Source organism: Chionomys nivalis, chromosome 14, assembly GCF_950005125.1.
Source record: "Chionomys nivalis chromosome 14, mChiNiv1.1, whole genome shotgun sequence".
NCBI classification, from domain to species: domain Eukaryota; kingdom Metazoa; phylum Chordata; class Mammalia; order Rodentia; family Cricetidae; genus Chionomys; species Chionomys nivalis.
Genome location: NC_080099.1, coordinates 60,942,448 through 60,969,989, shown reverse-complemented (window position 1 = coordinate 60,969,989; position 27,542 = coordinate 60,942,448). Strand labels below are relative to the sequence as shown.

General features: G+C 39.4%; 1 protein-coding gene across 1 annotated transcript; it reads left to right on the top strand.

Annotated features, from left to right (window-relative positions):
* Dsg1 (desmoglein 1) lies at window positions 1–27,542 on the top strand. Its single transcript, XM_057789057.1, has 16 exons — window positions 1–48; window positions 9,020–9,055; window positions 9,524–9,652; window positions 10,896–11,051; window positions 12,749–12,893; window positions 14,516–14,682; window positions 16,107–16,241; window positions 16,543–16,728; window positions 18,110–18,369; window positions 18,687–18,826; window positions 20,253–20,600; window positions 22,942–23,078; window positions 23,395–23,467; window positions 25,207–25,415; window positions 26,457–27,327; window positions 27,391–27,542. Exons 1-16 carry the CDS (start codon window positions 1–3, stop codon window positions 27,540–27,542), a joined length of 3,192 nt encoding a protein of 1,063 aa, XP_057645040.1.

Genomic DNA, 27,542 nt, shown 5'->3' with positions numbered 1-27,542 from the left:
ATGGACTGGCACTCCTTCAGAATAGCTGCGGTGCTGCTCATTTTCCAGGTAAGCTGATTCTCCTGAAAGCGCCCTTCACCCTCCAGCCCCAGCATAACCGAACAGGGCTTGCCAGAGAGGGTTATTTGCAGGCACTTCTATGCTAAACCACTATAAGTTTATGTTAATGACAAGGTGGTTTTTATGAACTGGGATTTTAAGCGGTGTTTCTCTTTTTAATTGAGGACTCCAGATCATATTAAGGTCCCAGTGTGCACTCATCACACCTCATCTCTGACATTCCAGACACTGCTTGGTCACTCTGGGAAAATATTCAAACTTAACAAAGTCCTCAAGTTGCTGTATTTGCTTGTTCAAGCTCTCGTTGGTGGGGATGGGGCCTTGGAACTAAACATTCCAGGTGACTGGGTTTCAATCTAAACACTTTCCCCTTCTTTGGGTAGTTTGACTGACAGACTGACGGTGTGTTCTACAGCCATGAAAGGATTTATAAACACTAGAATTGCAGCTGTGAGCGACGAGCCTCGCCGTCTTAGCGCTCTCGTCCCTTCCAGATGTTGTCAGACTCCATCCAACTAACACCAAAATCCCCATCTTGTTTACAACTTGAATTAAAATGTCATTGCTAATTTTGAAAACTGCCAGTACAGGAGACTTATAGCTAATGTAGCAGGTGAGGAGATGAGCATAATTAAGGGGTAAGTGTAATCGTTGCTGCCCTTGTTCTCCAATAAGGATATTGCAGAGTCGTACACTGATGGTCAGACCACGCAGTGCAATTATTTATTGTTGTCCCCCATGGGTCATTCATTTTCTCTTAGAGTTGATAAATGTGCCACACCAATATATCAGTTTCATGCTCAGCAATAAAGGTCTCTCAAAGTTCACGGGAGGATAAATGGAACCTTGAAAGGCAAGTCCAGGTAGATCCCCCTCCAGCTTTGGCAGGATGTGTTTCTTATTTGTTTTTACTTGCTCAATTTTTGAACTGGAATGTTGGGTGCGTATTGCAACAAGTTAGAGTTTTGGTTTGCTATATTCTAGCTAATTGGATTTCAGTTTGTTTCTCAAGAGGGGTCACAGGGCTGAGGATGTCGCTCAGTGGTGGAGCACTTGCCTGGCATGCATGAGGTCCTGGGTTCAGTTCTCAGAAATGAGTGATAAAAGACCAGGGAGATGGTGAGCAGTGACTCTCAAGAGTTTTAGTTCTAAGCTGCCCTACAAATGTGACTTGTATTCAATGGGTTTTTAAATGGATTCTTAGGTTCAGTTGATGTCATTACCTGGACTATGGAAAAGATAGAAGAGTTATATAGCTAGTCATTTGACCACAGGAATATCTGTCTATTGCTAAATAATGAAATACTTTAATTTTAAATTTCATAAAAATTTGACTCTTTAAGGCTTATTGTAGTGTTTCCATTCACTAATGCAGTACCTATTTTATGTGCTAATTTTTACTGAATTTATAAGTAAATCTTTATTTCTTGATTTATGTGATTATTTCTAATTAATCACATCTTACGAAATTCCTCCAAACACCTATTTCCTGGTTAGTCATTTATCAACAAAATATATCATTCTGTCAAAGTTCTCATGAGATTGTCTGCCTGGAGAGAGAAAATTGTGAGGATTTGTGCTTTATTCTCTAAGCTTAGACTGTGTGTGTGTACACATGTGTGCACTCACGCGTGCGCACGCACACATGCATGCACACCTATGAATTGATTTTGGGAAGAGGGGGAGTCTGTGACTATATTTACTGTGGAATCTAACACAAATTTCTCAAGTGCCTTACAATATGTATCTTTATTTTCACTTACATGTGTGAGTCTGTGTAAATGTGTGCAAGAAGTGTGTGGGTACCTTGGAGCTGGAGCTGTAGGATGGTGACTCAGTGAACGCACATGCCAGGAACTGAACTCAGGTCCTCTGGAAGAGCAGTACATGCCCTTTACCTCTGTGCCATCTTACCAGCCCATCTTTAGAAACTTTTACTATCGTTAATTAAGACGCTTTATTTTCAAGTTAATAGGATATTTTGGGTAAAATGTTTCATTTTTGAACTCTTTGAAGGTCCTGTTTTCACTGCTAATTTTAGAAGATGATTTTGCAATTCCAGCTTTCTGTTCCTAGCCTCACTGAGTGTGTTTATATTTACCAAAGGAAAAGGTGAAAAAAAAGGTCATTGTATTCTTTGCTGTTCAAAGTAAATAAATCAAAATCCATGTTAGATGTTTAATGCAAATATATTTAAGATGTTTAAATTGGTAGTCTTTTCATAGAAAGCTACTTAGAGAACTTGGCAACTCTGTGTTGGTGGTATATTGCATGACTTGCTCAGCACATGTGGAAGTGGATGCTTTAAGCCTTGCCCAAATTAGTAAGTTAGACCAGAGAGACTAAGGTAGAGAAACTGTTCCTAAATGGACCAAGGCTGCTGCGTGAGTTTTCTACCAATTCAGATGTCTCCTGGATAGATGGTAGCTTACATCTCTTAAACAGTACTACAAGCTGAAGGAAGGCATGGGTTGATTTTCTCCCTCCTCTTGTTCCTTCTCCACCCCTTCCTCATCATCCTCTTCCTTCTCCTATCTATCTATCTATCTATCTATCTATCTATCTATCTATCTATCTATATCATCTATCTATCTACTATCCATTCATCCATGTGTATATGTATGTATGTATCTATCTGTCTGTGTATGTATGTATGTATCTAGATAGATAGCTAACTATCTGTCCATCCATCCATTTATTCATCCATCCATCCATCTATCATTCATGTATGTATATATGTATTTAGCTGTATGTGTGTATGTATGTATTTATGTATGCATGTATCTATCCATTTATCTATCTGTCTGTCTGTCTATCTATCTACATAGAGGGAGTAGTTATAATCCTTTCCTGCCAGAGAACACTGTTACACCTGTGCACCAAACAGAAAAGAAAATCTGTGCAGGTGGTTGTGATGATTATGAAAGGGAACCCACCCCCTCCTTGAGAAGGAGGACAGTAAGATCTGCGAACTCTGGGGATTGTGGGAAAAATCGTCTGCAAATTTGCCACATCTGATTACTCTGCTAAACATGAATACAAATCAGAAGACATCCTTTTCTATAGAGGCAACAGAAGCAGATTAAGCTCAAAAAACAGAAAAATCTCCTTCTATCTTTTAACAAAAGTAATGCTAATCATAGCTTTGGATTTTGCTTGATTTTAAATTTTTGATTCAGGATGTTACTCCACAGTCCAGGCTAGCCCTGTATTCACTATGTAGCCCAAGTTGGTCTTAAGTTTCATGTCTCCCTATCTCAACTTCCTAAGTGCTTGGGTTATAGGCATGCACCACTAGACCAGGCTCTGGTCTACTCTTTTTATGAGGATTTTATGGGATTACTATTTCATTCAATTAACTAACACCCAATAAACTAACCCTACAATTTGAGCTTTGTTAAACTTTTTAAGAATACATGCAAGGGTTAAAATGATACTCATTTATGGCATAGTTAATGAGCTTATTTGAACCTGATAATATAAGTTATTCAATTTATGTTCACTGACACCAAAAAAGAAAGTACTAAAGTTCACTGACACCAAAAAAGTACTAAACAGCTAGTATAGACTAAACAGAAGACAATTCATGAGAAACTTTGATGTTTTTCTATACATTTCTTAAATTGTTATGTATTGCAGAGGATAGCATTTAAACCCAATATTTTATAGGAAATGAAATCAGTGTTTATTCCTCTGGTTAGTGAGAGAAACTGAAGTTAAGCAGGCTCGTCTCTACAGATGTGATATTTGTGAAAGCTTTCTTTATTCACTGAAAATTGAGGAGTAAAATTGTCCTCCAACTTTGCACAAGTGGGGAGTCACACCCATCACCAGTGAAGTAGGCCATCACAGTGCGAAAGACGGCCTTTCGGTGACAAGAAAAGCTGAAGCATGCATGCTGTGGGGATAAATCAAGACGCACATCTTAGAAGCAGCAGGAGAATGCAGACAAAGGAACTTGGGTCCCTGTGTATATCACTTACTTTCTGATGCTTCTCTACTCTGCAGTCAACAAGGACCCTGTGATGAACATCCTGGTGACACAAGAGACATTGTCTAATGTACAAGCAGGAAGCTTGATCTACTGGGCATTGTGGTTGGGTTTCTTCTGCTCCTTCAGCTGAGTTAACACCCTCCAGGGTGCTGGGTCATGCTGCCCATACTAGTTATGCTTGGCGTGCAAACTCTTGTAATGGACCTAGACAGGTCCAACTTTTCTCATGCCAATAACTGGAGATCCATGCTCTTAATTGTTCTACGAGCATGGAGTGCAGTCTTTTATACTTGTCTAATTGGAATCATATCCCTACAAATTAACAGCTGATTGCTGCTTATGCAACTCTTTGACACTAAGCCATTTGAAAGCAAGTTCCATGTCTGATGAACCTTTGTATCATTCACGGTTCTCTCAACCAAGAGACTCAATGCAAGGTGGATCCACAGTGTCTCACTGCACAGAACAGAAGCACCAAAAGGGAAATTGGGGATAGCTCGAAATTCTTTTCCCATACACACTTGAAAATTTTTCCTCTCCAGGTAATCAGTGTGTGTGGAAATAACCATGTTGCCTTTCCCTAATGGTTTGAGGAAGAGTGCTGTACCCACTTGACATTTCATTCTAAGCTTACCAGAACTTTCAGGGTCTCGTCCTTCCTAATACCACGTTCCTTTAATGCAGCTCCTCATGTTGTTGTGACCCCCCAACCTTAAAATTATTTCACTGCTATTTCATAACTGTAACTTTGCTACTGTTATGAGTAATAATGTAAATATCTTATATGCAGGATATCAGATATGTGAACTCTGTTCAAAGAGCATTTCAAGGGTCATTCAACCCCAAGGGGTCTAGAACCACTTTTTTAATGCCATCATGCTGTTTGTAATACACATTTGTCAAAGAAATGAGCAACTCATGAATAAATATGAGAAATCAACCCACTGAGGTATGGCCATTCCAAACATCACATCCTTTGCCAGAGAAATCCAAAAAAAAAAGACAAAAAAGGGTTTTTGTTGTTGTTTTGTTTATTTTTGTGAAGAAACAAATTCTATTTTTGTGTTCTTTATAGCTTATTCCTAATAGTTAGCGAAGACATTTTATTCACAAATTGCCCCTACCTCACTATTATTAAATATAAGAAATTTTCCTCATAAAAATTACCCTCCAAGTCAAAATTTAGGATATGAAAAGACAAATTTTTGACTTCAAAAAGACTTGTTGAAATTCACTTTAGCTGGATAATCATGGGACGTGTCAAGAATGTGCATCCTGTGGCTTTTAAATAAACATATTTTGATTGGCTATGAAGCAGGTGTAACTAGAAAGGCTCATTGAGATGAGTTTTATTTACTGCTGTTACAAAACTTTTGGGCTCCAAGAGAATTTAGTTTTCAATGTTTGTGACAATACTGTGGCACAGACAGATTAAGTTTCCAGTGGGCAAGGGAACAGGGTCTTTTTAAACACTGTGACAAGCCCTGTCTCTAGGGGGAATCGCCATTGCTGTGAACACACAAAATCCAGATTGTTTCTGAGCCCAAGTTACTCCATCATCACACACACAAAAGCCATGCCTGTGCCAGGGCTAGGACAGAAAATTTCACTAATTCCCACACCTAAAACTCATTTTCTCTTTCTCTTCTCTTTTACCAACAAAATTCCTAGGAAAGAAACGGTATGTCTTCCTTTCCTCCCCAGCCCATGTTCTCTTTTAGGGCCAGTCTTTGCCTTGTCTAGCTGAAAATGTTCTCTAAAAGGACTTGACACTCTGGGATTTCCTCAAATTTCACACAGTTCAGTTTTTGAAGATCACGTGACATTCACGTCGCATCGGTCTTTCAGTGCCCCTTCTGGTCCATCTGTGCATCGTTTTACTTCCTCCGATCCGTACAGCACATTTTTGTTCCTGCCTTTCTTTCTTCCCCCTTCCTCTCTCCCTTCTTCCTGTCCTCTCTCCTTCCTCTCTATTTTTCTCTCTGTATCTCTCTCCCTTTTTCTTAACCCTCCAAAACCACCACCACCATGCCACACCCCACCTCTCCACACCCCTACTTTCCACTGATTCCCAGTTAAACAAAGGCAGGAGTTCCCTGTGCCACCCGCACCCACGGGCTGTTTCATAGCTGCATCCTGCGCTTTACAAGAATTGAATTCTGTACCACAGTGGATGCGCCTGGACATTATAGCCAAGCTAGGTTTTTCTCAATGGTGGCTTTCCTCCAGCACCTCAAACGTTGTCCTACCTCTGGCCTCTTTTGGACTGCTAGATCTGGGGATCACTCCTTCTCTTTATCTCTCATCCCATCTGTTCTCTCACCTTGTGAATCCTGTCTTTCCAGAATCTCCCCCTTGATCTTTCCCTGTGGCTCCCACTGCCTCTGCATCTACTTAGCTCTTCCTCACCTCTGTTTTGATTGGTGCAGAAGACCCAACAGCCTTCAGCCTGTAATTTCTAAGTCTTCCCATTGCCCCTACAGACTATTGTCCAAGTAATCTTTCTAACCTATAATTTCAGCATGCCTTTCCCATGACCAAAATTCTTCAGCATCCTTCTACGGTACCCAAGGATTTGGTGTTACACCTGGAAAAGTGTTTGTGTGCAGTCTGTCCACACACATCTCAAATGAGATAAAGCTCAGAGAATCACTATATATATCCTTTTCTGACTACCCAATAATTTAATTGTCATTGTTTTGTCTGTAAAAGCCTGATACTTTGTATCTGAATTTATTCTACACTCTGATTTAAAAAAAAAAAAAACTCATCAACCCACCACATTTAAAAAGCAGACTAGGCGGTTTTTTAATTACCCATTCAATTGTGAGTCTGACACTGTGGTGAAACCTACTTGGTCTTTTGCCTAAGCTGCTTCTCATGGGAAAGAGGATGACCTGGCTTCATAAAGTTGTGAAGAGTTCTTAGTCATCTGGCCAGTTACCCAAAGCAGTAGGCACTGACGCTTCACTCCGGGAAGGGAAGTGCAATACCAGATAGCAGATGAGTAAACAAGAGAACAAGAGCTGTAGCTATGAAGAAATGCTTCCATAGAGAGAGATAAGGCAGCTCTGCAGCCCTGTCCCACCCACAAGCAAGAGCTCGAGAATAGTGCCCCCCGAATCCCACAGCAGCGAGAACTCACTGGAATAGGGGAGTTCTGTACCAAGCCCGGCTCCATAGACAACACTGCAGTTGGACACCCTAACCACTAGGCTGCGTGAACTCCTTTGTGGCCATGTATCAGTTGTTGCAGTGGCTGCTCTTTCTATAAGAGCAGCACCAGTGAGGCTGGGGAGATGGCCCGGGGCGTGAGAGTAGTGTTGCTACTCACCCATGAGGATCTGAGGTCCCAGCATCAACATGAAAAACTGGCATGGCCACAAATGTCTGTAACCCTACTGCTGTGGGGATGGGAACAGCAGGATTGCTGGTACTGGGTGGCCACCAGCCTCTCTCCGGGTTCACTGAGAGGCCCTGATTCAAGAGAATAAGGCTGAGAGTGTTAGGATCAGAAAACTCAGTGTCATTCTCTGTCCTCTGCACATGTGCACAGGCCTTCACCTGAAAACACATGTGCTCAACACCAAACACACACACACATACACATACACAAATACACACATGCACATACATACACACAAATACACACACATACATGCACAGGCACACACACACATACACACACTCTCACACACGCACATACACACGTGCCCGTGCACACACACGTACAAGCACACACTCGCACAAACTCACACACACATGCACACACATACCCACACCTGCACGTGCACACACACAGACACAAATACATACACAAAGCAAAGACAACAAAAAAGGAACTCATAAGAATACTGTGAGGCCAGATCAAAACAGTAACTTTGAAGTTCTCAAAGATATAATATCCATTCTTGGTAATGTGTGTGTATGTGTGTGTGTGCCTGTGCATGTTTTACTTAATAATTTTTTTGAGAAAGCAGGCTATCTTATACTTGATTGTAAAATAAACACATATTTAGGCTGAACTGTATGGAATTGCATTTTGGCATAAGTTACTTGCCAGGCCTCTCCTGTATAAAGGAAATAACAATAATGGCCACCACTGGGTTTGTGATGAAGATAGACAGACAGAGTGCACTGGCCACATTGCCTTGCACTTAGTTACCATCAGATTAATGGCAATAGTAACAATTGAAGTGACTGACAGAGCATCATGGGTAAAAATTCTCTTCATGTTACTCATGTTGACCATAAACATATGTTTGTTCGTTTAACTTTTTCATTTTGACATTTTTTTCAAAACTTCTTCTTGGAAACTGAAATTATATTTTCCTTAAGAATGAAACTGAAGCCAGGTGTGAAAAACTAATTATCATGTTTAAAATTATTAATATTCATATTTTTAATGCACACTGTAGCTTTTAATACCAGTGCTAACATCTGATCGTGTGCATGGGTTTCAGGCTTTGCTGTTATGAAAACACTCAATTACAAGTTCCATACCTCTTATGTGAAAAGATATTTACAAAATTTAAAGGTGTACACTGGTATTAAATGATCCTCAATGCAATTTAAAACAACGAATGCAAAAAAGTTCAACTTTTAAATATACATTTTCCATGTCTTAAACATGTATACAGACACATTTGATATGTGAATATTGTTGTTTTAAGAAATTACTGCAATTTTTAGGTTAAAAATAATTTAATATATCCTGATACTTCAGCACAAGTTCTGTGCAACACTCAAAAGTTGAAACTTCAGCAGAGCTCTATTCAATAGTACATGCTTTGGTGCAGAGAGAACTTCCCTAGTCAGGAATAAAACAGCTAAGGAGCATCTCCCGCCATTAACTTAGCTCACACCCGCACCATTTGGTTTTATTGTTATGTATTTTTAGTTATCGGTTAACCTAGAATTGAACACATTCATTAAAAATAAACTACTGCGACTGCTTTTTTGCAGGTGGTGCTTGAAGTTAACAGTGAATTTCAAATCCAGGTAAGAAAAAAACAAATCTATTTTTTTTCCAAACTAAAAAATAAAGGGACAGGTATAGTAGTGCTTAACTCTAATCCTTGAATTCCCAAGGCTGAGGCATGAAGATTGTGGATTAGAAGCCAACCTGAGATACATAAAGAAACCCTGTCTCAAAATCACATAATAAACACACAGTACAAAATAAAATCAAGAAAGAGGAAAGGGGGCAAGGAAGAAAGGGAGAGAGGAAACAGACAAAAGGGAAAGACAGATTAGGAATAACAACTTATACTCAAGAAAAACTGCATTCTTCTAATTATAAAATTACTGCAATGTTACTATTGCAAATGTTAAAATCATCAGAATTCTTAATTTTCCATTTAACCATCTTCTCTTCCTGACATGATTACTCTTTCTCTCAAACCTCCAATGGGATAGCAATAAAAAATAATTGTTAATAGACAGTTTATTTTACTCTATCTATTCAAGGCAAGAGACTATAATGTCAAAAATGGTACCAAGTGGTACTCCATCAAAAGACAGAAACGTGAATGGATCAAGTTCGCTGCAGCTTGTCGGGAAGGTGAAGACAACTCAAAGAGAAACCCGATTGCCAAAGTAAGTGTGAACTACAAAGCACGGATCCAAACAGCCCAATGGATAGGGTCACAGTTCTGGAAGGGCACACATACACCGAAAAGTTATGACCTAACAGCTCCTCCCCATTTAAACTATGAAAACTAAAATTCCTAAACGTTCAAACCACTAAAGTTGGGCACTTGGGTAAACAGACATTGTTTCATCTCATTGATGGAAGTGATGCACATGAACACTTGTTATACTATACTCCCATAAGACCATAGTTTACAGATGGATTTAGAATTCAACATGCTCAGCGTGTGGGCGCTCTCTACTTTGTAACCTATTAGAGCTTAACTCCTACTTATCTGTATAAACCTTCAAAGCATGCCTTATTCATAATCTCAAATTTCTATCATTTTCCCTGCCCTCCTTTCTTTGTACACAAAAGCACAAATTCAGGAAACTACTTCCTCCATGCACACAGATTCACAGCCATAGACATATAGAGACACACAGATGCAAACACAACCATTCATACAGAGAGATGAGGCAACGCTTTTGTAAGATTTGCTTATACTCATACTCATTGTCAAATATTTATTTGGACAAAAGGCCAGACTTTGATCCTTTATTGGAGTGGGTTCTTTCCATTTCTTTACCACTTTTAGAATTAAAACCTTCAAATAATTTGTTACTATAAAAATCTGTTTAATTTTTTCTGAATCTTTGTATTTTAAAGTAGTTTTTTAAAAATCAACATTATGTGATAACAGCATTACAAAATTCTCTAAGAAGGTAAGAAATAACCTACTGTAGACAAAGAGCTAGCATAGAGTTTAAAACTAACACAAAAATAAAACTATAAATGCTTGATGATTATGGCATCTATGCATGACACCTATAAAGACTTCTTAGGGTGATACTTGTTTCTTGAGGCAGAAACAGACAGACCTCTGTGAGTTCAAGGCCAGCCTGGTCTACAAAGCAAGTTCAAGGACAGCCAGGACTGTTACACAGAGAAATCTTATCTCGAAAAAACAGAAACAAAAAACTTTTTAAAAAGGGCATAGAAATGGAATTATTTTATTCCATTGCTAATTGCCATTAATAATACAACACTGACCATGGACCTACCACAAGTATATTTCCCTGTTTTCAAAACTTCTCAAGTGATGTTACAGACAGCACATTCAATAGTTCTCAGGGAAAACGGTTGTCATACAGCACATATAGAAATCCACATAGCCGATGTAATGTCTTAACCTGTGTCTCTGTACAGATTCATTCTGACTGTGCCGCAAACCAGCAAGTGACATACCGCATCTCTGGAGTCGGGATTGACCAGCCACCTTATGGAATCTTCATTATTAATCAAAAAACCGGTGAAATCAATATAACATCCATCGTTGATCGTGAAGTCACCCCCTTCTTCATTGTAAGTGGACTTTGTGTCGCTATTTGTATGCGGGTGTAAATTATTCTTGGAAAAATCTTAGACCATAACAGACTTAGTTTCAAGAGTCCTCAAATCAGGTTTTCTGAGATCTTTCTTAATTCACAGGTACCCCAATAGATGAGAAAAAATTAATATAGAAACTTTTCCCTTATATGTTAGTAAAAATGCTAGTTAGCATCAGCTCCATGACAAACTAGAGTATTTCTTCAGAAGGGCAAACTTTTACTCTATCTTAAAACAAACAAAATCAGTGGAAATTGATGCCTTCTTTTCACTCCACTGCCAAGTTATGAGCCTGGCGCTCCTCGAGGCTCTTGGTTCCTTATGAACATAAATCATCATAATTTTACACTGGTCAAGATCATCTGAGCTCTAAAGAAACTTCGGAAACTCACTCAGCCTCAATCTCTCTCTCACACACACGCATTCCTTGTAAAAGTTGTCGCAGAGTTTAAGCAACCTCTCTTCTAATGCTCCGCCTCATTTCTCTTTAAGCAGCTCACCCCAAAACCAAGCCACCTATCGCAATACCTCCCATACGTATACATAGCACTCTGTCTTCTGGCTGAGACATATTCGTCGCTGAGTTTGAAAACATGATCATCATTCCGTTCTCCTGGCTCTTTCTCCACGACATGTCTGCCTCCCCATTGATACTTGTGTCTTGAAGAGAATTATCCTATCAGCTACTTTCCCCCTTGTGTTCTTCTTAGCCATTGACTGCCTCCATTTCCATCTGTCATCACGGTTAACACTTTTTAATCAAAAAATAAAATAAAATAAGCGGGACAGTGGTGATGTATGCCTTTAATCCCAGCACCTGTGACATGGAATCAGGCAGAGCTTTGTAAGGTGGAAGCCAGCCTGGTCTACAATGCCAGTTCCAGGACAACCAGAACTACACAGAGAAACCCTGTCTCAAAAACAACAACAATAAACAATAATAATATAAAAACAATCTTTTCAATGATCTTAACCTCTTGTATTAAAATCCCATTAAAGGTCTGAGAATGCAACGTAAGTAGCCTCCATATCAAGCATTTGCTTATTGTTTGTGAAAACCTGGGTTCATTTCCCAGCCCTGAAAAAAAAAATAATATTCCAAACTAACTCCAAATATCCTTGAGTCCTTGCTGTTTTCATTCACACTGCTCATCTGCATTTCTAGAATTACTTTAATTCCTTAGTCTCCACGTCCAAATATGTATTCTTGACTTCTTCCCTCCACTGTGTCTCCCTACAAATCCAGCAAATCAGTAAAGCAGTCCAGCTTAAGACACAGTGCGTTGTGACATAGAACAGATGACCTCTGTAAACGAATGCTCACTATCGGTCTTCACAAGGGAAGTAGCAATGATGAATAAAAAGCCATATGGTTACCCCATCACTTGAGAATGCCACAGTGCTTTGGAAGCGCTCCCCTGACCCTTTCTGACTACACTCTCCAGAGCCCTTCCCTACTACTCTTTTTTAAACAGAAGTTACCTTTTTAAACTGGCACCTTATACTCTTCTTTGCCTTTTCTTATTGATTATATGTTTTGCTCATGTCTATATTTTAGTGGGAAATAATAATATGGTGCCCCTTAATCCTATGTGGTACCAGGGCAGTACCTTCATTCTGTAAGAACTTACAAATGCAATACCTCACCAGAGATCCCTTTCTTCCACATCTAGATCTACTGCAGAGCACTGAATGCCCAAGGCCAAGATTTGGAGAACCCACTGGAGCTCAGAGTCAGGGTTATGGATATAAATGACAACCCTCCCGTGTTTTCCATGACTACATTTACAGGACAAATAGAAGAAAATTCTAATGCAAGTGAGTCACCTGCACTACTAAAGAAACAATGTGTTGATGACTAAGTTACTGTTGCTAGGCAACTGGGCTGAGCTGTGTCAAGGTAAACATGAACTGGGAGAGAAACTATAGAAAACCCAATCCTACTCACATGTGGTCATCATCCTTACTTCAAATTTGTTGTTAACTCAGACATAAGAAATGTACCTCTTTTTGGGTATACATTATTCAACACAAAGCGTAATAATCAAATAACGATCGAGAGCATTTCTGTGTCTATAACCAGTAAGCACGAAGAATTCCATACTCATCTTTCGTAATCATTCTGATATGTATGATAGATTACCCTATTCGGCTGAAGAAGAAAAACCCCAAAGAGCTCATGCATCGTAACTTTGGTCACCCCACTGAGCTTTTTAATGGTCATTGTTTTTACACAAGCCAAGCCAGGCATGTGTTCTCACTCATTTCCAAAGCACCCTTGCAGAAGGATGAAGGGACGAGTGGCCAGTAGAGACTAGGGAGCAGTGAGTAATGGAAAGAGAAAGAAGATTATTATTTTAGTGTCATTCAAAGACATCTGTTCCAAGTCATCTCTTTTGATGCTAAAAACATTTCTTAATTAACAACAAAGAAAGGCCAAGAAATAATTGCATGCTTTAATGAATGCAGTCTTCATTTCTTATCTATTGGGTTTGGCTCCAGGAACCCTAAACATAAAGAGATCTATGGAGTTCTCATCCTTTTACAAATGATGTTTTGTTTGCATAAAACTCACATACATAGTTCCATAGGTTTTAAATGATTTCTAGATGACTGCAATGGATATTAGCCATTTGCACACCACTGAAGATTCAAGAGGTATGGATCGATGAGGGAGAGGTGAGAGGGGGAAAGAGGAGAAAAAGGAAGGGATAGATGCCCTCGCATTTTGGCAATTATTTTGGAAACAGTTTAGAAAGTGGAGCAGAATTCCAATTAATAAATGAATGTTTGCAGTTTTTCATGCCCACTAATATCATTCATTGAATCCTTTATTAGATCAAGAAAGAAGACAAGGACAGGGCTGTGTATGTGATTAAACAATTATTTCATGTACGCTCCTAGATACACAGCACCTACACAAGAGTCAATTCCAACCTAAACAACAATGCCACTTACTAAATGCCCAAAATGGACAATAATATTCATCAAAAGTGCATTACTCAGTAGATGCATCAGTCAGTATCTTCATTTGCTATTGAATTCTCACGAGTGTGGTGTCACTGTAATTCTCATTTATAACTATGGGAAGTAAGGACAGAACCACACAGTAGAAATAAGGTCACATAGCACAGTTGGGAAAACATTAATTGAGTTTTAATGCTACTTTATTTCACCATAAGCATTTTGCTTCAAAGAAGTTATATTAGAATGAGAAATAGAGTGAGAATAAAAGACTCTATTTCCCTTCAGTAATGTCTAGGTTCCTATTCAAATGTGGTCTTTTTATCAGGACAAAAGGAAAGAAAGGAGTTAATATATTGGTATGTTGATGTTGTACAAATCAAAGAAAGTCGAATGCACACTGCCTAATCACAGATAACATATTGGACCATAATAATGTTCCTTGTCCAATTGTGGCAATTGCCCTTGATTTCTAGACACGTTGGTCATGAAACTCGACGCTACCGATGCAGATGAGCCAAATAACTTGAACTCACAGATAGCTTTCAAGATCATAAGACAGGAACCTTCAGAGTCACCAATGTTCATCATCAACAGAAAAACTGGAGAAATACGAACAATGAATAATTTTCTAGACAGAGAGGTAATTCTTCATCTTTAAAAGATTTTTATTCAAAAGGTGATGGTAATAAAGGTAAAAGTACTTAAGGGAAAAAACTAGAAGAATGTGTTCAAATGCTGCATATGTGTATTATATTTATTTCTTTATTTGGGGGAGTGTGGTCATGTCCAGCGGTGGCATGCTTGTCAAGATCAGAGGACAACTTCTCAGGGCTGTGTCTCTCCTTCCAGCATACGGGATGGCTCTCAAGTTGTCAGGCACTGTGGGAACTACATTTATCTGCTGAGCCATCTCGCTAGTCCTATTTTTTTATATCAAATTTTAAATTTAAGCTGGGCGGTGGTGGCGCATGCCTTTAATCCCAGCACTCGGGAGGCAGAGGCAGGCGGATCTCTGTGAGTTCGAGGCCAGCCTGGTCTACAAGAGCTAGTACCAGGACAGGAACCAAAAAGCTACGGAGAAACCCTGTCTCAAAAATCCAAAAAAAAAAAAAATTAAATTTAAACGTTTTGTGCACAATATATTTTTATCATATTCTTTTCCCTCCTCCAAATCTTCCTAGATTCTTACCTCCCTACCCTATCAATTTCATTCTTTCTCTCTCTCAAAAGAAAACAAATATCAAAGCAAATTAAAACAAAATAATAAGATAAAAGTATCATAATAAAGGATTCACATACACACACAAAAATAGGTGTCTGTTTTGTGTTGATCAGCTAGTCCTGGACATGGGCCCTGTCCTTGTGTGTAATTGATGTGTCTAGTGTCATTCCACCGGAGAAAACTGCTTTCACTTTCCCAGCTGGTATCAGTTGTAAATAGCTTCTTTGTGTCCACTTCTCCTCAGTGCTGGGATTTTGGGGATTTTTATGGCCCTCCACAATCACAGGGGATTCTGGGATCATAAAGAGATGTCCTGAAGTTATACCAATAATAAGAATTAGTGTGTTTATGCACAAGTCTAAGGAAGGTTCCATAACTTTTACAGACTTTAAAGTGTAGAGGCACCTCTGAATAGAACCAAAACAAGAAACATCATCAGACTCCATTTCCTTCTTCTCCACCTGCCACTAGATACTCTTTATTTGCCTTGAGCACACAATGAATCTTTGTTCATAGTGTGGAATTTTCCTAACATGTATCCTTGATGGATCATAGCTTTCTCGTTTTGAACATTCTGGCCTGTCTCACCCTTCAGACAGTCCATGAGCAAGAAATGAAGTCTTTAACAAAACTGTTGTTTCTTTGAGATTATGCTGGATAAATCACTGAAAATGGAAGGGACCAATTCTGTACTGAGTGATGTGAGGTCTCTAGTTTCATCTCTGTTACCTTGTCTTCTATCGTGGATGTATGTTAATGTTGAGCCAGTGTTTTAAGAGACCTCTGCGTAGGACAGACTGTCAGTGCCTAGTGTGCCATAGCCTGTAATGTGTCTTTTTCAGCAATACAGCCAGTATTCTCTTGCGGTGAGAGGCTCAGACCGTGATGGTGGGGCAGATGGCATGTCTGCAGAATGTGAGTGCGTCATCAAAATCCTGGACGTCAATGACAACATCCCATACTTGGAGCAGTCATCTGTAAGCATTTGCTCTTGGGAATTAGATTTAAGGACTCTACATTCATTGCATTCCAATTCCTATAGGTGCCCCTTCAGTTTTCAGGTGTGCTCGCTACATTTGCTGTCTACAACACTGGTGTAGACACATGCTTTCCTTAAATTGTTTCTACAGTAGGAAAAGTGGGTTTGGACCATGAAGTATGCACTTATAAGCAAGGTTGCTGCTTCTGAATAGTTAACAAGCTGTGGACAGCCTGGTACGGGTTCTCTCCCCTGCTTTGGAGATTTTGGTATTTCTGATATTCTGCCTCTTGTTTCAGTATGACATCAAAATTGAAGAAAACGCTCTGCACTCGCAGCTGGTGCAGATCAGAGTCATTGATTTGGACGAGGAGTTCTCAGACAACTGGAAGGCAGTCATTTTTTTTATCTCTGGAAATGAGGGAAACTGGTTTGAAATAGAAATGAACGAAAGAACAAATGTAGGAGTTCTGAAGATTGTCAAGGTATGGCATAATTATCCTAAATAACTTGTTTTGTGGTCTTTTCTTGTTCAAAATATCAAAGTTAAAATGATAGCAACATTTTATTAATGAGTCTGGGAAATGATAAATTTGTTGTGCTTTAAAATTATATAAAATGCAAATACCTTTAATATGAATATATGTGCTTATATTGCTTCAGGAAAATAAACATTAAAAATCTGAAACGCTTTTTTTCAATACAGTCCTCCAAAGATCACATCAGGGTGATTTGTAAACAAGGGACTTTCAAACAACCAAGTATGATTAACCTTTAAAGTTAAAATTTTATTTGTATTTATTTAAAGATTTATTTTTATCATTTTTAATTACATGTGTGTGTCTCTATATCTCTGTGGGGTGTGTGCACAGGAGTATAGCAATATTATCTAGGACTGGATACTAGGGAAATAATCTCTAATCTATTTCACTTCAATTTTATATTACTCTAAAAATTATTTACCTTATTTGTTCTTAATATCTCTATGTAAAAACTAGGATAGTTCTCCCAAATATATAGTATATTTTAAATCCTTTATTTTAATTATAGAGAGGTAATATAATTATGGTATGTATATATGTGTATGTATATATGCATTCATGCTGAACACACATAGGTGCTATAATTGGTATTTTAAGTTGTAAATAAAACTAATTGTTTCGCATAAAATTTTAAATGAATAAGAGAGCTCAGTTTATGGATATTTTTATTTAAAATAACAATAAACATTAAGAAAAATATATTTGGTATATGGGGAACACATCAGGTATTTGGCAAATTTTATGAATTGTGGATTTGGGTATCAATTTCTGTAAGAAAACTTATTGCTTGATTATATATATATATACCCACACATACATATATATGTATATATACATTGACATTCAAAAAGTCACATTGAAGTCAATTTTTAAAAATAACTCTACAAGGATAAAACTAGTTAAATGATCAGTTCTCTGATATATTTGACTCATATTTTGTTATGAAAAGAGCTACTTTCTCAGAAACATGCAATGTTGTCAGCTCACATATATTGTCTTTGCACTACAAGTATATGAATTGAATCATATGTTGAATTTAAGTATTTAACTGCTCTGTTGAGCGACTAGGATTCATGTCCTGTGCTTTTAATCTTTTCAACAAAAGATCCAAGACAACTCAATTTTTCCCTTACTACATTTGCATGTGTCTATCTTAAACTAAATACCCAACAAATAAAAGTAGACTAGGTAAATCAAATGGATTTATGTTCAATTTTATAACCAAAAGAAGAGCTCAATAAATTACTCTGACTAGTCTCAGAGGGTTTCTCTGTCCTCTGAAGGGTGTTCTCACAGGAAAACTAATTCTTTTTGTCTTTTCTAGCCACTAGATTATGAAGCCACGCAGAATCTGCAACTTAGTATTGGTGTTCGAAACGTAGCTGAGTTCCACCAGTCCATCATTTCTCAGTACAGAATCACAGCAACTATGATCACTGTAACTGTGATGAACGTAGTGGAGGGCTCGGTGTTCCGGCCAGGCTCAAAGACATTTGTAATCAACAGCCAGATGGGAGCAAACTACAAAGTGGGAGAGTTTGTAGCCACAGACCTGGACACAAACCAAATTTCAACAAATGTTAGGTAAGCTGGTGTTTTCCAGCTAAAGTTATAATCTTCGGGGTTTGTGAGGAGGGAAGAAGCAACCTTAAGGGAACGGGGAAGGGGCAGGTAACGGACTGCATGTGATATGTAGGCAAGAGCTGTTGGGAGAAGTCAGAGGATGGCAGGGTGTGAGGCGGGAGAGGAAAAAAGGATGAAGGAGAACCAAGTGTGTGACACACACTTATGAAAAGACACAATCAATAAACCTATTATTTTATACTTACCTTAAAAATTAATTTTACAAAGTTTCTTTTTAAATGGTAGCTTTCATTTCTATTGTATTCTTTTGAGTACAGATATGTAATGGGAAATAACCCGGCCAACCTGCTGGATATTGGCTCAAGATCAGGCATAATAACTTTAAGAAACAGAGTTACTAAGGAACAATACGACATGCTTAATGGAAGATACGAGGGAACGGTACTGTCGATAGATGGTAAGAAATCAATTTAACTTCCTTCCAGAGTAAGCCAAGCTTAAATATTCCCATATGATTTAAAAGTTACGATTCTATTTTAAAGAAATTCCCTTTTCAATAAGAGGTGTCATGTTGAGCAACGTGTATGCAAACTGTCAATAGCATGAGGTTAAGACTGAAGTCTGAGGTGAGACTCGCTGGCTGTCATGTCCCATCACCTACTGATTCCTAGATCTTACAGAAGCCATCTCACCCATCTGCACCCCAGTTTTCTATAAAATGGGTCAATAACAATATATGCCAATAATGATAAAAATAGCAAAGCATGTAACAATAGCATGAATGTCATAGAATGCAGGGGATAGCCTTCAAGGTCAGATAAGTGGCCTTAGAACTATGCCTGCTGCACATCTCCACAGGTTTAATTCTTTTCTTCAGAAAGTATGGACTAAGTCTTAAGTAAATACATTCCGGCTCTTGGGCCAGGCTCTGGGGCTCTGTCAGTGAAAGTAAGACTCATATCATAGCCTTGCAATAGCACAACCCCAACTCCAGCTCATGGCCTGACTCCTCTCTGATGATCCCACTTCCAGTAATCTTTGGGGAAGAGCTAAATATAGAAGGCTGATTGCACGGAGATGCTAACAGCACTGTGTTCCCCAGGTACTATTGAAAGCAAGATGCACAGGTATCTGAGGAATGAAACTGTCGTCCATTTGATACAAAATTATATACCCATCAGAAATTATGTTAATCAAATGAGTACTTAAGCATGAAAGAGTGTGTGCAGCTTAAAGTTTAGAAAACAACCTTCAAATCCCATTCAAAGTAGGATGGACCATAAGCAACTTGAGATTTATCATAAGGACAACTGATCACGACAGCATCTACAAGTTGTCCTTACGTACTGACACTATGGGTTTCAACTCACATCCGACTGTGGTTTTGCATTATTCAGTTTAGATGTAATATCTAGCCAGCAACACTATAAACTACCCAGTAAACAATATCGCTGGTAATAATGACTAAGTTAGTTAAAATAATACTAGTCGATACTAGTTTAAGATCTGAGTAGAAGGACAAAGGAGACAGATCAGTTGGTGAAGTCTCCAGAACCTGGACAAAAAACTGGGCATGTCTGTCGCCACTCGTAATCTCAGTGGCAATGGGGAAGTGACCCTTGGGCTGAGTCTTTTGCTGGTCAGTCAGCCTAGCCCCTGTAAAATCAAACAAGAAGTGGGTAACACTTGTGGCTCTACACGTGAGGTTATCCCCCAGCCACATCCAACCACTGATGCATGACAGCCACACAGACTGAAGGAAGTTACTGAGTTGATGGGATAAAGACAGAAACAAGTTGAAATGGGAAGAGAAAACGGCTCTGTGTTTCTGGCGATTACTAGGCTGTGTACAGATGGCTATTCCACTGTGAACCTTGTTACAGATAATCTTCAAAGGACCTGCACTGGAACAATCATCATTGAGCTTAGTGGCTCTGGATATGAGAGAGACACACAGGACAATTCAAGTGGTGGCAGCAATACAGGAAGCAGTACAGAAAGTGGTAGCTCTTCCGGAAGTGGTAGCAGTTCTGAAGGTGGCACAAATGAAAACACTTCCACTGAAGAAACACAAGTCACCACAGGATCAATGAACAATAACAACAATGGCGGCGGTGAAAGCTACGATAACGGTGATGGTTCAATAGAAAAGCAACGAAATCCTGGAGACAATGTTCACTTGGGTCCTGCAGGCATCGGGCTGCTCGTCATGGGGTTCTTAATCCTAGGATGTAAGTGTTCCAACACTTCCTTTGGTGTGGGCCTCTCGAAAAGGATGGGGAAAGAAATAGGATTTTCATTCTTTGATAAAATATAATTTACATCCTCTTACAGTATGCAATCATCCAGAAATGTCTGTGCTTGGTATTGAATTTACTGGGGGCAGCAGGGTCTACATAAAAAGCCAAGAGCATGAAAAGCTTCACATTAAAATAGAGAATTCCCATGGCGAAGACTTTAAAGTTGTGCCGGTCTGTGTGGTAAGGGATCAGCTAGGAAGCCAGGCTGGATCCTGGAGGATCGCATGCAATGCAAGGTGTCAGAGTTTAATGAAAAGAACCAAACAGGGCAGGTGTTCAACTTAACAAGGCATGTCTTCCAAGAACTACCTAACAGTTATGAGTTTTGCTGTTGTTCTTGCAAAATAATTACTGCTACTTCCCTCACAACACCACTAGATGATGGAAAGCTGGCACACGTGAAGTCCATGGCACGTCCTGGGGCCACTGCAGTAGCTTTAGCTATGGACAGAAATACAAACACAGAGTCCATTGGATGTTCCAGGTGGTCTTCACCATTGCCCTGGATTATGATGGGAGCTGGAATGGAAAGGGAGGAGGGTACTATCTTGAAGCCTACACACTGTCATATAAGTTAACGCAAATGTTGACATCTGCAACTGTGTGAGCTGGCACACATCTGCCATTCAGGCAATTGGGAGGTGGAGACAGGAGGATCATGAGTTTGAAACAAGCATGAGATATATAGAGCAAAACTCCAAGTAAATAAATACAAAAATGTGAAAATTGCCATTTTCAAGTGTAGAATCATAAAATACTGGTGGTAAAACATGCCTCACCTACTTAACTAGTTATTCACAAAATTTTCATTGAGATAACTCACATACAAAATTTTAAAATATTTTTCTGCCATCATTTCTCTCTTTCAAAAAGGTATATTTGTTTTTATTTTATGCATATGGCTACTGTGCCTACACATATGCAAACATAAAGCATGTGGACCTGGTGCCTGCAGAGGCCATAGAGAGTGCCACAAATCTCTTGGAACTGAAGCTGTTGAGAGGTGCAGAACCTGGTAACAGAACCTGGGTCCTCTGCAAGAGCAAGAGCTCTTAGCTGCTGAGCCACCTCCCTAATTGCTCTTCTTTTCTCTTAAGCTGCGAATAGCTACAAATGGATACTAGGTTTTCTCTGACTTTAAATGATGTTTCATTGACATAGATCCATCTAAATCACAGAGAAATTTGGGCATGATGAGAGAGAAGTTTAAAATTGAGCACTGTCCCTAGAATTGGAAATACGTTTAAGATAAATAATTGCTCTGTGTTAAGTAACAGAAATTTATTGCTATTGGCTCATCATAAATAGAAATAAAAAGAAATAAGGACCAGGAAAAGTTCTATGAGAAAGATGATGAGTTTAAAAACACATTTTTTTTCATCAAAATGAAACAAAGAAAGGGAGATGTAAGAATGCAGAGTGAGTGTGAAGTGGACAAGAGTTGAGATAATCCTCACAATTTCTGGTCCAGTCTTTGTTTTACTGAAACAAACTAAATGCCAAAGAGCTGGTGGTGACCCCCTAAATAATAGCTAGCTTTCATTTTCAGTTTCCCTAATATCACTGTCCAACATCAGATAAGGTGACTAATAAAGACTTTCAATGTTATACATAAGCCTTCGGATCGAGAAGCTTCTCCAACCTAAACAAGCAAGACTCATCAAATTCTTTGCCTTCTCTTTCTTCCTCTCCTCCCCTCTTACCTATGCCCATCTTTATTCCCTTCTACCATTTGTACACCTTCTCTTTGTATCCATTCATTCAAAAAGATCTAGCAAGGTTCTATGACACTAGGGAATACATGAGTGAAACCTCAAACAGATTAGAAAGAGAAGTATGACAGCGTTTATTTATGTGAGAAATATTTAAAGAAAAGAGGACTCCATGGGGGGGGGGACAATAACCTTCGTGAGGATAACTGAGTAATTGAATGAGATTTTCCCTTTAAAAAAAGAGAAAGAAAATGTGTGCATTGGAATAGTAAGTACAGGCACAAAGGTTCCAAAGCACTGCCTGAATTTAACTTTCTTTAGTCTCTCTTGTTTTCCTGATGGATGGTGGGAAAAAGAATCAACCATTTTAATCACATGATTCTATCTGTAATTTTAATAAAACAAATTAAAATCCACTGAAGTCTGGTGTTTCCAAGCTCATGTTTATCTGGGGGTCTGACTCTTATTAATTTGTTGTATTCTCATTTAATGTTTGGAAATCAGATTGTTCTCTTTCAACATAGCCCACTGCTGACCCCTTACTTCTCTCTCTTCCACAGTGGTCCCATTCTTGTTGCTTTGCTGTGATTGCGGAGGTGCCCCTGGTGGTGGAGCTGGCTTTGAGCCTGTTCCAGAATGTTCTGATGGAGCAATTCACACATGGGCAGTAGAAGGCCCACAGCCCGAACCCCACGATGTAAGTGTTTATCTGTAAGAATGGAATTTGGGGACTCACTAGACCCCAGTGTCCAGACATGGCCTAAAATGGTGGAAATCATTCAGTCTATATGAGTCTTGGTTCTTGGGTAGTGAGTAAGGAAGAAGAGTGGCCATCAAAACTTGGCAGAAGTCACCAGGGAAGACTTAAACAAGTGATTTGACTTTTAAGAATTCAAAAGCTTCCTAAATAGTGTTCTTTTAGGAATTTTGTGACAATTTTAGAATAAAAAATACATAAGTAGAGAAAGAAAAGACTTATTATTAATAGTAAAATGTTGTCTCTTGTCTTTTAGGGCATAGCTACCATCTGCGTGCCACAAATGCCACCTGGTAATGCCAATATTATAGAATGTATTGACAACTCAGGTAAGAAAGAGGATGGTTCAGTTTTTGTTTTATTTAGTTTTGTTTTACTTTACCTACTCTTTTTTTGCTTATTTGTTTGTTTTCCTTATTTTTCAAGACAGGGTTTCTCTGTGTAACAGTCCTAGCTGTCCTGGAATTTGCTTTGTAGACCAGGCTGGCCTCGAACTCAGAAATCTGACTGTATATGCCTCCCAAGTTCTGGGATTAAAGCATGTGCTACCACTGCCCAGCTACCTACTCATTTTTTTTTAATGGAGAAAATATGTCCACTATTGGCATTAGTATAAACACTAGCCTATAAAACAATTTTTTTCATTTATTAAACTGAAAGCAAGTAGACAAAACACTTTCAAAACCTTCCAAAGCCTTCAGCTAAGGTTGTGCACACATGAGCAAGTTCCTCTTTACATGGAGTTAAGACTGGGTATCTACAACTCATCTTGAACCAAACATCTATAGACTAATTCCCAAGGAGAAACAAGGAAGCTACTACTGTAATTAAAAAGAACAATTAAAATAACTTCTTCTTCTGTCAATAGACATAGTCTTACTATTTTATAGTTTTAGAAATAGTCTATTTTATATTTTTAACAGTAAATGTTACTTATTCCATCAGTTTCCTTTAATCTTTTTGAGAAATTATTACTTTTTAAAGATTTTGTTATTTTTATTTAATATGCATGAGTGCTCGCCTACTTGCATGTCTTTGCGCAATGTGTGTGTAGTGCCCTCAGAGGCCAGAAGAGGGCGTCAGATCCTTTGCAGCTATACTTGGACAGCTGTGAGCTGCTATGTGGGGCTAGGAACCAAACACAGGTCCTCTGCAAGAGCAGCCAGTGCTTTAAAAGTCACCAGAAAGGATTCTATTTTGTAGAATTGGATTCAATAGTCCATATATCTCCGATACAGTAGATCACCAGTCCCATTTTCTCATCTTGATGTCTCCATTTTTTGTTAGTGTTGCCAATATGTCCTCATTGGATCACATCTACCCCACCAGTCCCCAGTTGGTTCCCGGGACCCATCAGTTCACCAAAATCACCAATATTTATTTATGCACCAATTTTTCATTAAGTCTTTGAATTTTCACACAGCTCCTAAAGTAGTATGAAAGGCGTCAGGATAATTGGAATATGAAAAGTGTGTCTCCCCCAAACTCAAGTTCGAGTGCTGTGTCATAGAGCGTGGATCCTAGTGTGGATCCCCCGCTTCTGGTCACCTTTTATTTCACCCCTCAAGCATGTAACACACTTTTCCCCTCTACTCCCAAGAGCTTATCCAAGATACTTCCAGATATCTTTCTTCTCATCGTAACTACAGCCTCTTTTGGAAACCCAGTGGCTCTTATGCCTTCTACAGGATGCCACGTGCAACCAGGAACCCGTTGGGAGGACCCTGAAGTCCTTATTTCACTTTTAGGTTTAGAGATACTTAACACAAATTAGTTCAATTTGAGATCAAACTATTCAGTCCACAAATGTTTATTACTTCATTGCCCGTCTGTCAGCGCATCATATAGAGAAGTCTGCCAACAGATAACTAAAATGAGCAAGCCAATTACTAGTAAGGTTTTGTTAATATTATTTGGAATTAAATATCACAATTATCTATCCTTTGTGCATCACTTCATCTCTCTACTCACAAATACAGCCTGGAATGAAGAAGCTATCCATGATAGTAAGTTAGTTTTTAGCTTACATTAACTAGAGGAATGAATTTGATGTTTTCAATGTTTTTAGGAGTTTATACAAATGAGTATTGTGGCAGAGAAATGCAAGATCTGGGAGGAGGAGAAAGAACTACAGGATTTGAAATGATGGATGGAGTTAAAACATCCGCCGCACCTGAGATCTGCCAAGACTATTCAGGAACATTAAGAAGAAACTCAATGAGAGAATGTAGAGACGGAGGTCTCAACATGAACTTCATGGAGAGCTACTTCTGCCAGGTAAGGCTTTTAGCCGCGTGCTTCTCACCATCCGTCATCTTCCAAGCTTCCACCGACTCCTCCGAGGGCCATGGCAGTAGTCTAATCTTCATGCCCAACAGCCCCTCTTGCTGCTGAATGTTTCTGAAGCTCTGGCCGGAGCATTTTACTCTCCTGCCATGGGCTCTATTTTGTCTCTAGAATGAATTTCTAATTCATGATTCAGGTGCCACCTCACAACAGCATCTACCCCTCAGCTTCAGCTCACTTGCCTTGTTCACAGCCGACTGCTCACCGTGAGCCTCTGGTCATTCTGGTCCACTCTGCAATGCTGGCTTCTTGTTGTTGTTGTTGTTGTTGCTTTTTTGTTTTTTGCTTTCTTTTGTTGTTGTTTCTTTTTTTGTTTTTTGTTTTTTGCTATTGTTGCTGTTGTTTTGAACAGTGAACTCTCTCATCCAGAACAGGATCCACCTTTATTGCACACTTTGTTGTGCTCTTTTTAACACAGTTTATAATTTATCATTGCCAAAAGTTTGTTAGTTTATGGCCCCTATTTTTATAATTCCAACCCAAGAATTATTTACGTGATGTTGCCAATAAAACCTGAATCCAGAATCAAATTGTTCCATTTTGTCAAAAAAATATCAAAACTAGCTTCCAGAATCATTGCATTCATCTTGCCAAAATGAAAAAATAAATGCAATCCCGAGTGAACCCGTCAACTGTAAGTATTCCTTTAGACCAAAACTGTCCCTCCCACTAACTTTCTGTGCACCCTATTTTTATGTCCCTCCTTCTAAGTTATTGATAAAAATAAGCATGTGGATACTGGAATATGATTTTTGTGTTCAAAGTGCACTATTTAAAGCAAGTTCATCTACAGAAAAATTTAAAGATCAAAATGTCCTGGAATTGTAGCTAAAACAACTTCGACCTGAACTCTTTCAAGCATCCAGGAACTCATGTTTAAAGTAATTCTAGTGAATATTAGAATTTAGATACATTCAACTCTAAAATTGTTGTTACTCTTTGTTTCATTTTCTCTCTCCTGTGCAAATTCAGAAAGCTTATGCTTATGCTGATGAAGATGAAGGACGCCCGTCCAATGACTGTTTACTCATCTACGACATTGAAGGTGTAGGCTCCCCGGCAGGCTCCGTGGGCTGTTGCAGCTTCATCGGAGAAGATCTAGATGAAAGCTTCCTGGATACCCTGGGGCCCAAGTTTAAGAAACTGGCAGACATCAGCCTGGGAAAAGAAATAGACTCATATCCAGACCCCGAACCTTCTTGGCCTCCTCAGAGCACTGAGCCCATGTGCCCCCAGCAAACAGAGCCCCATATTAGTGGACACCCACCCATCTCCCCACATTATGGCACTACCACAGTAATTTCTGAGAACACCTACCCCTCCGGCCCTGGTGTACAGCACCCTATGCAGATTCCTGACCCTCTAGGCTATGGTAATGTCACTGTGATGGAGTCATATACCACCTCTGGCACTCTGAAGCCCTCTGTCCACTTTCATGATAACCGACAGGCTTCAAATGTGGTGGTGACGGAGAGGGTAGTGGGCCCCATCCCTGGTGCTGATTTTCATGGAATGTTAGATATCCCTGACTTAAGAGATGGATCCAATGTTATCGTGACGGAAAGAGTAATAGCCCCAGGCTCGAGTCTACCCACCTCTCTGACCCTCCCTAATCCTAGAGAGTCTTCAAATGTGGTTGTGACAGAAAGGGTGATCCAACCAACCTCCAGCATGGTGGGTAACCTGAGCATGAGCCCTGAGCTATCAAATGCCCACAACGTGATTGTGACAGAGAGGGTGGTTTCCGGTGCCGGTGTAAGTGGCATTAGCGGCACGACTGGAATAGGTGGTGTTGGAGGCATAGGCAGCGGCGGCCTGGTTAGCAGCACCATGGGTGCTGGTGGTGGGGGTCTGAGTGGGGCTGGAGTAGGCGGTGGAAGCACCGGGCTGACCAGCTACAGTGGAGGCGGGGGCATGAGCAGCGTGGGCGGGACAGCCACTATTGGCCACATGAGGAGCTCTTCTGACCATCACTTTAGCCAGACAGTTGGGTCTGCCTCCCCCAGCATGGCTCGGAGTCGAATCACAAAGTACAGTACGGTACAGTATACCAAGTAG

Coding starts and splice junctions, on each gene's coding strand:
- Dsg1 (XM_057789057.1), top strand. CDS start 1: ATGGACTGGCACTCCTTCAGAATAGCTGCGGTGCTGCTCATTTTCCAG. Junction 14,683..16,106: donor ATAATTTTCTAGACAGAGAG/GTAATTCTTCAT, acceptor TGTCTTTTTCAG/CAATACAGCCAGTATTCTCT. Junction 23,468..25,206: donor AGAATGTATTGACAACTCAG/GTAAGAAAGAGG, acceptor CAATGTTTTTAG/GAGTTTATACAAATGAGTAT.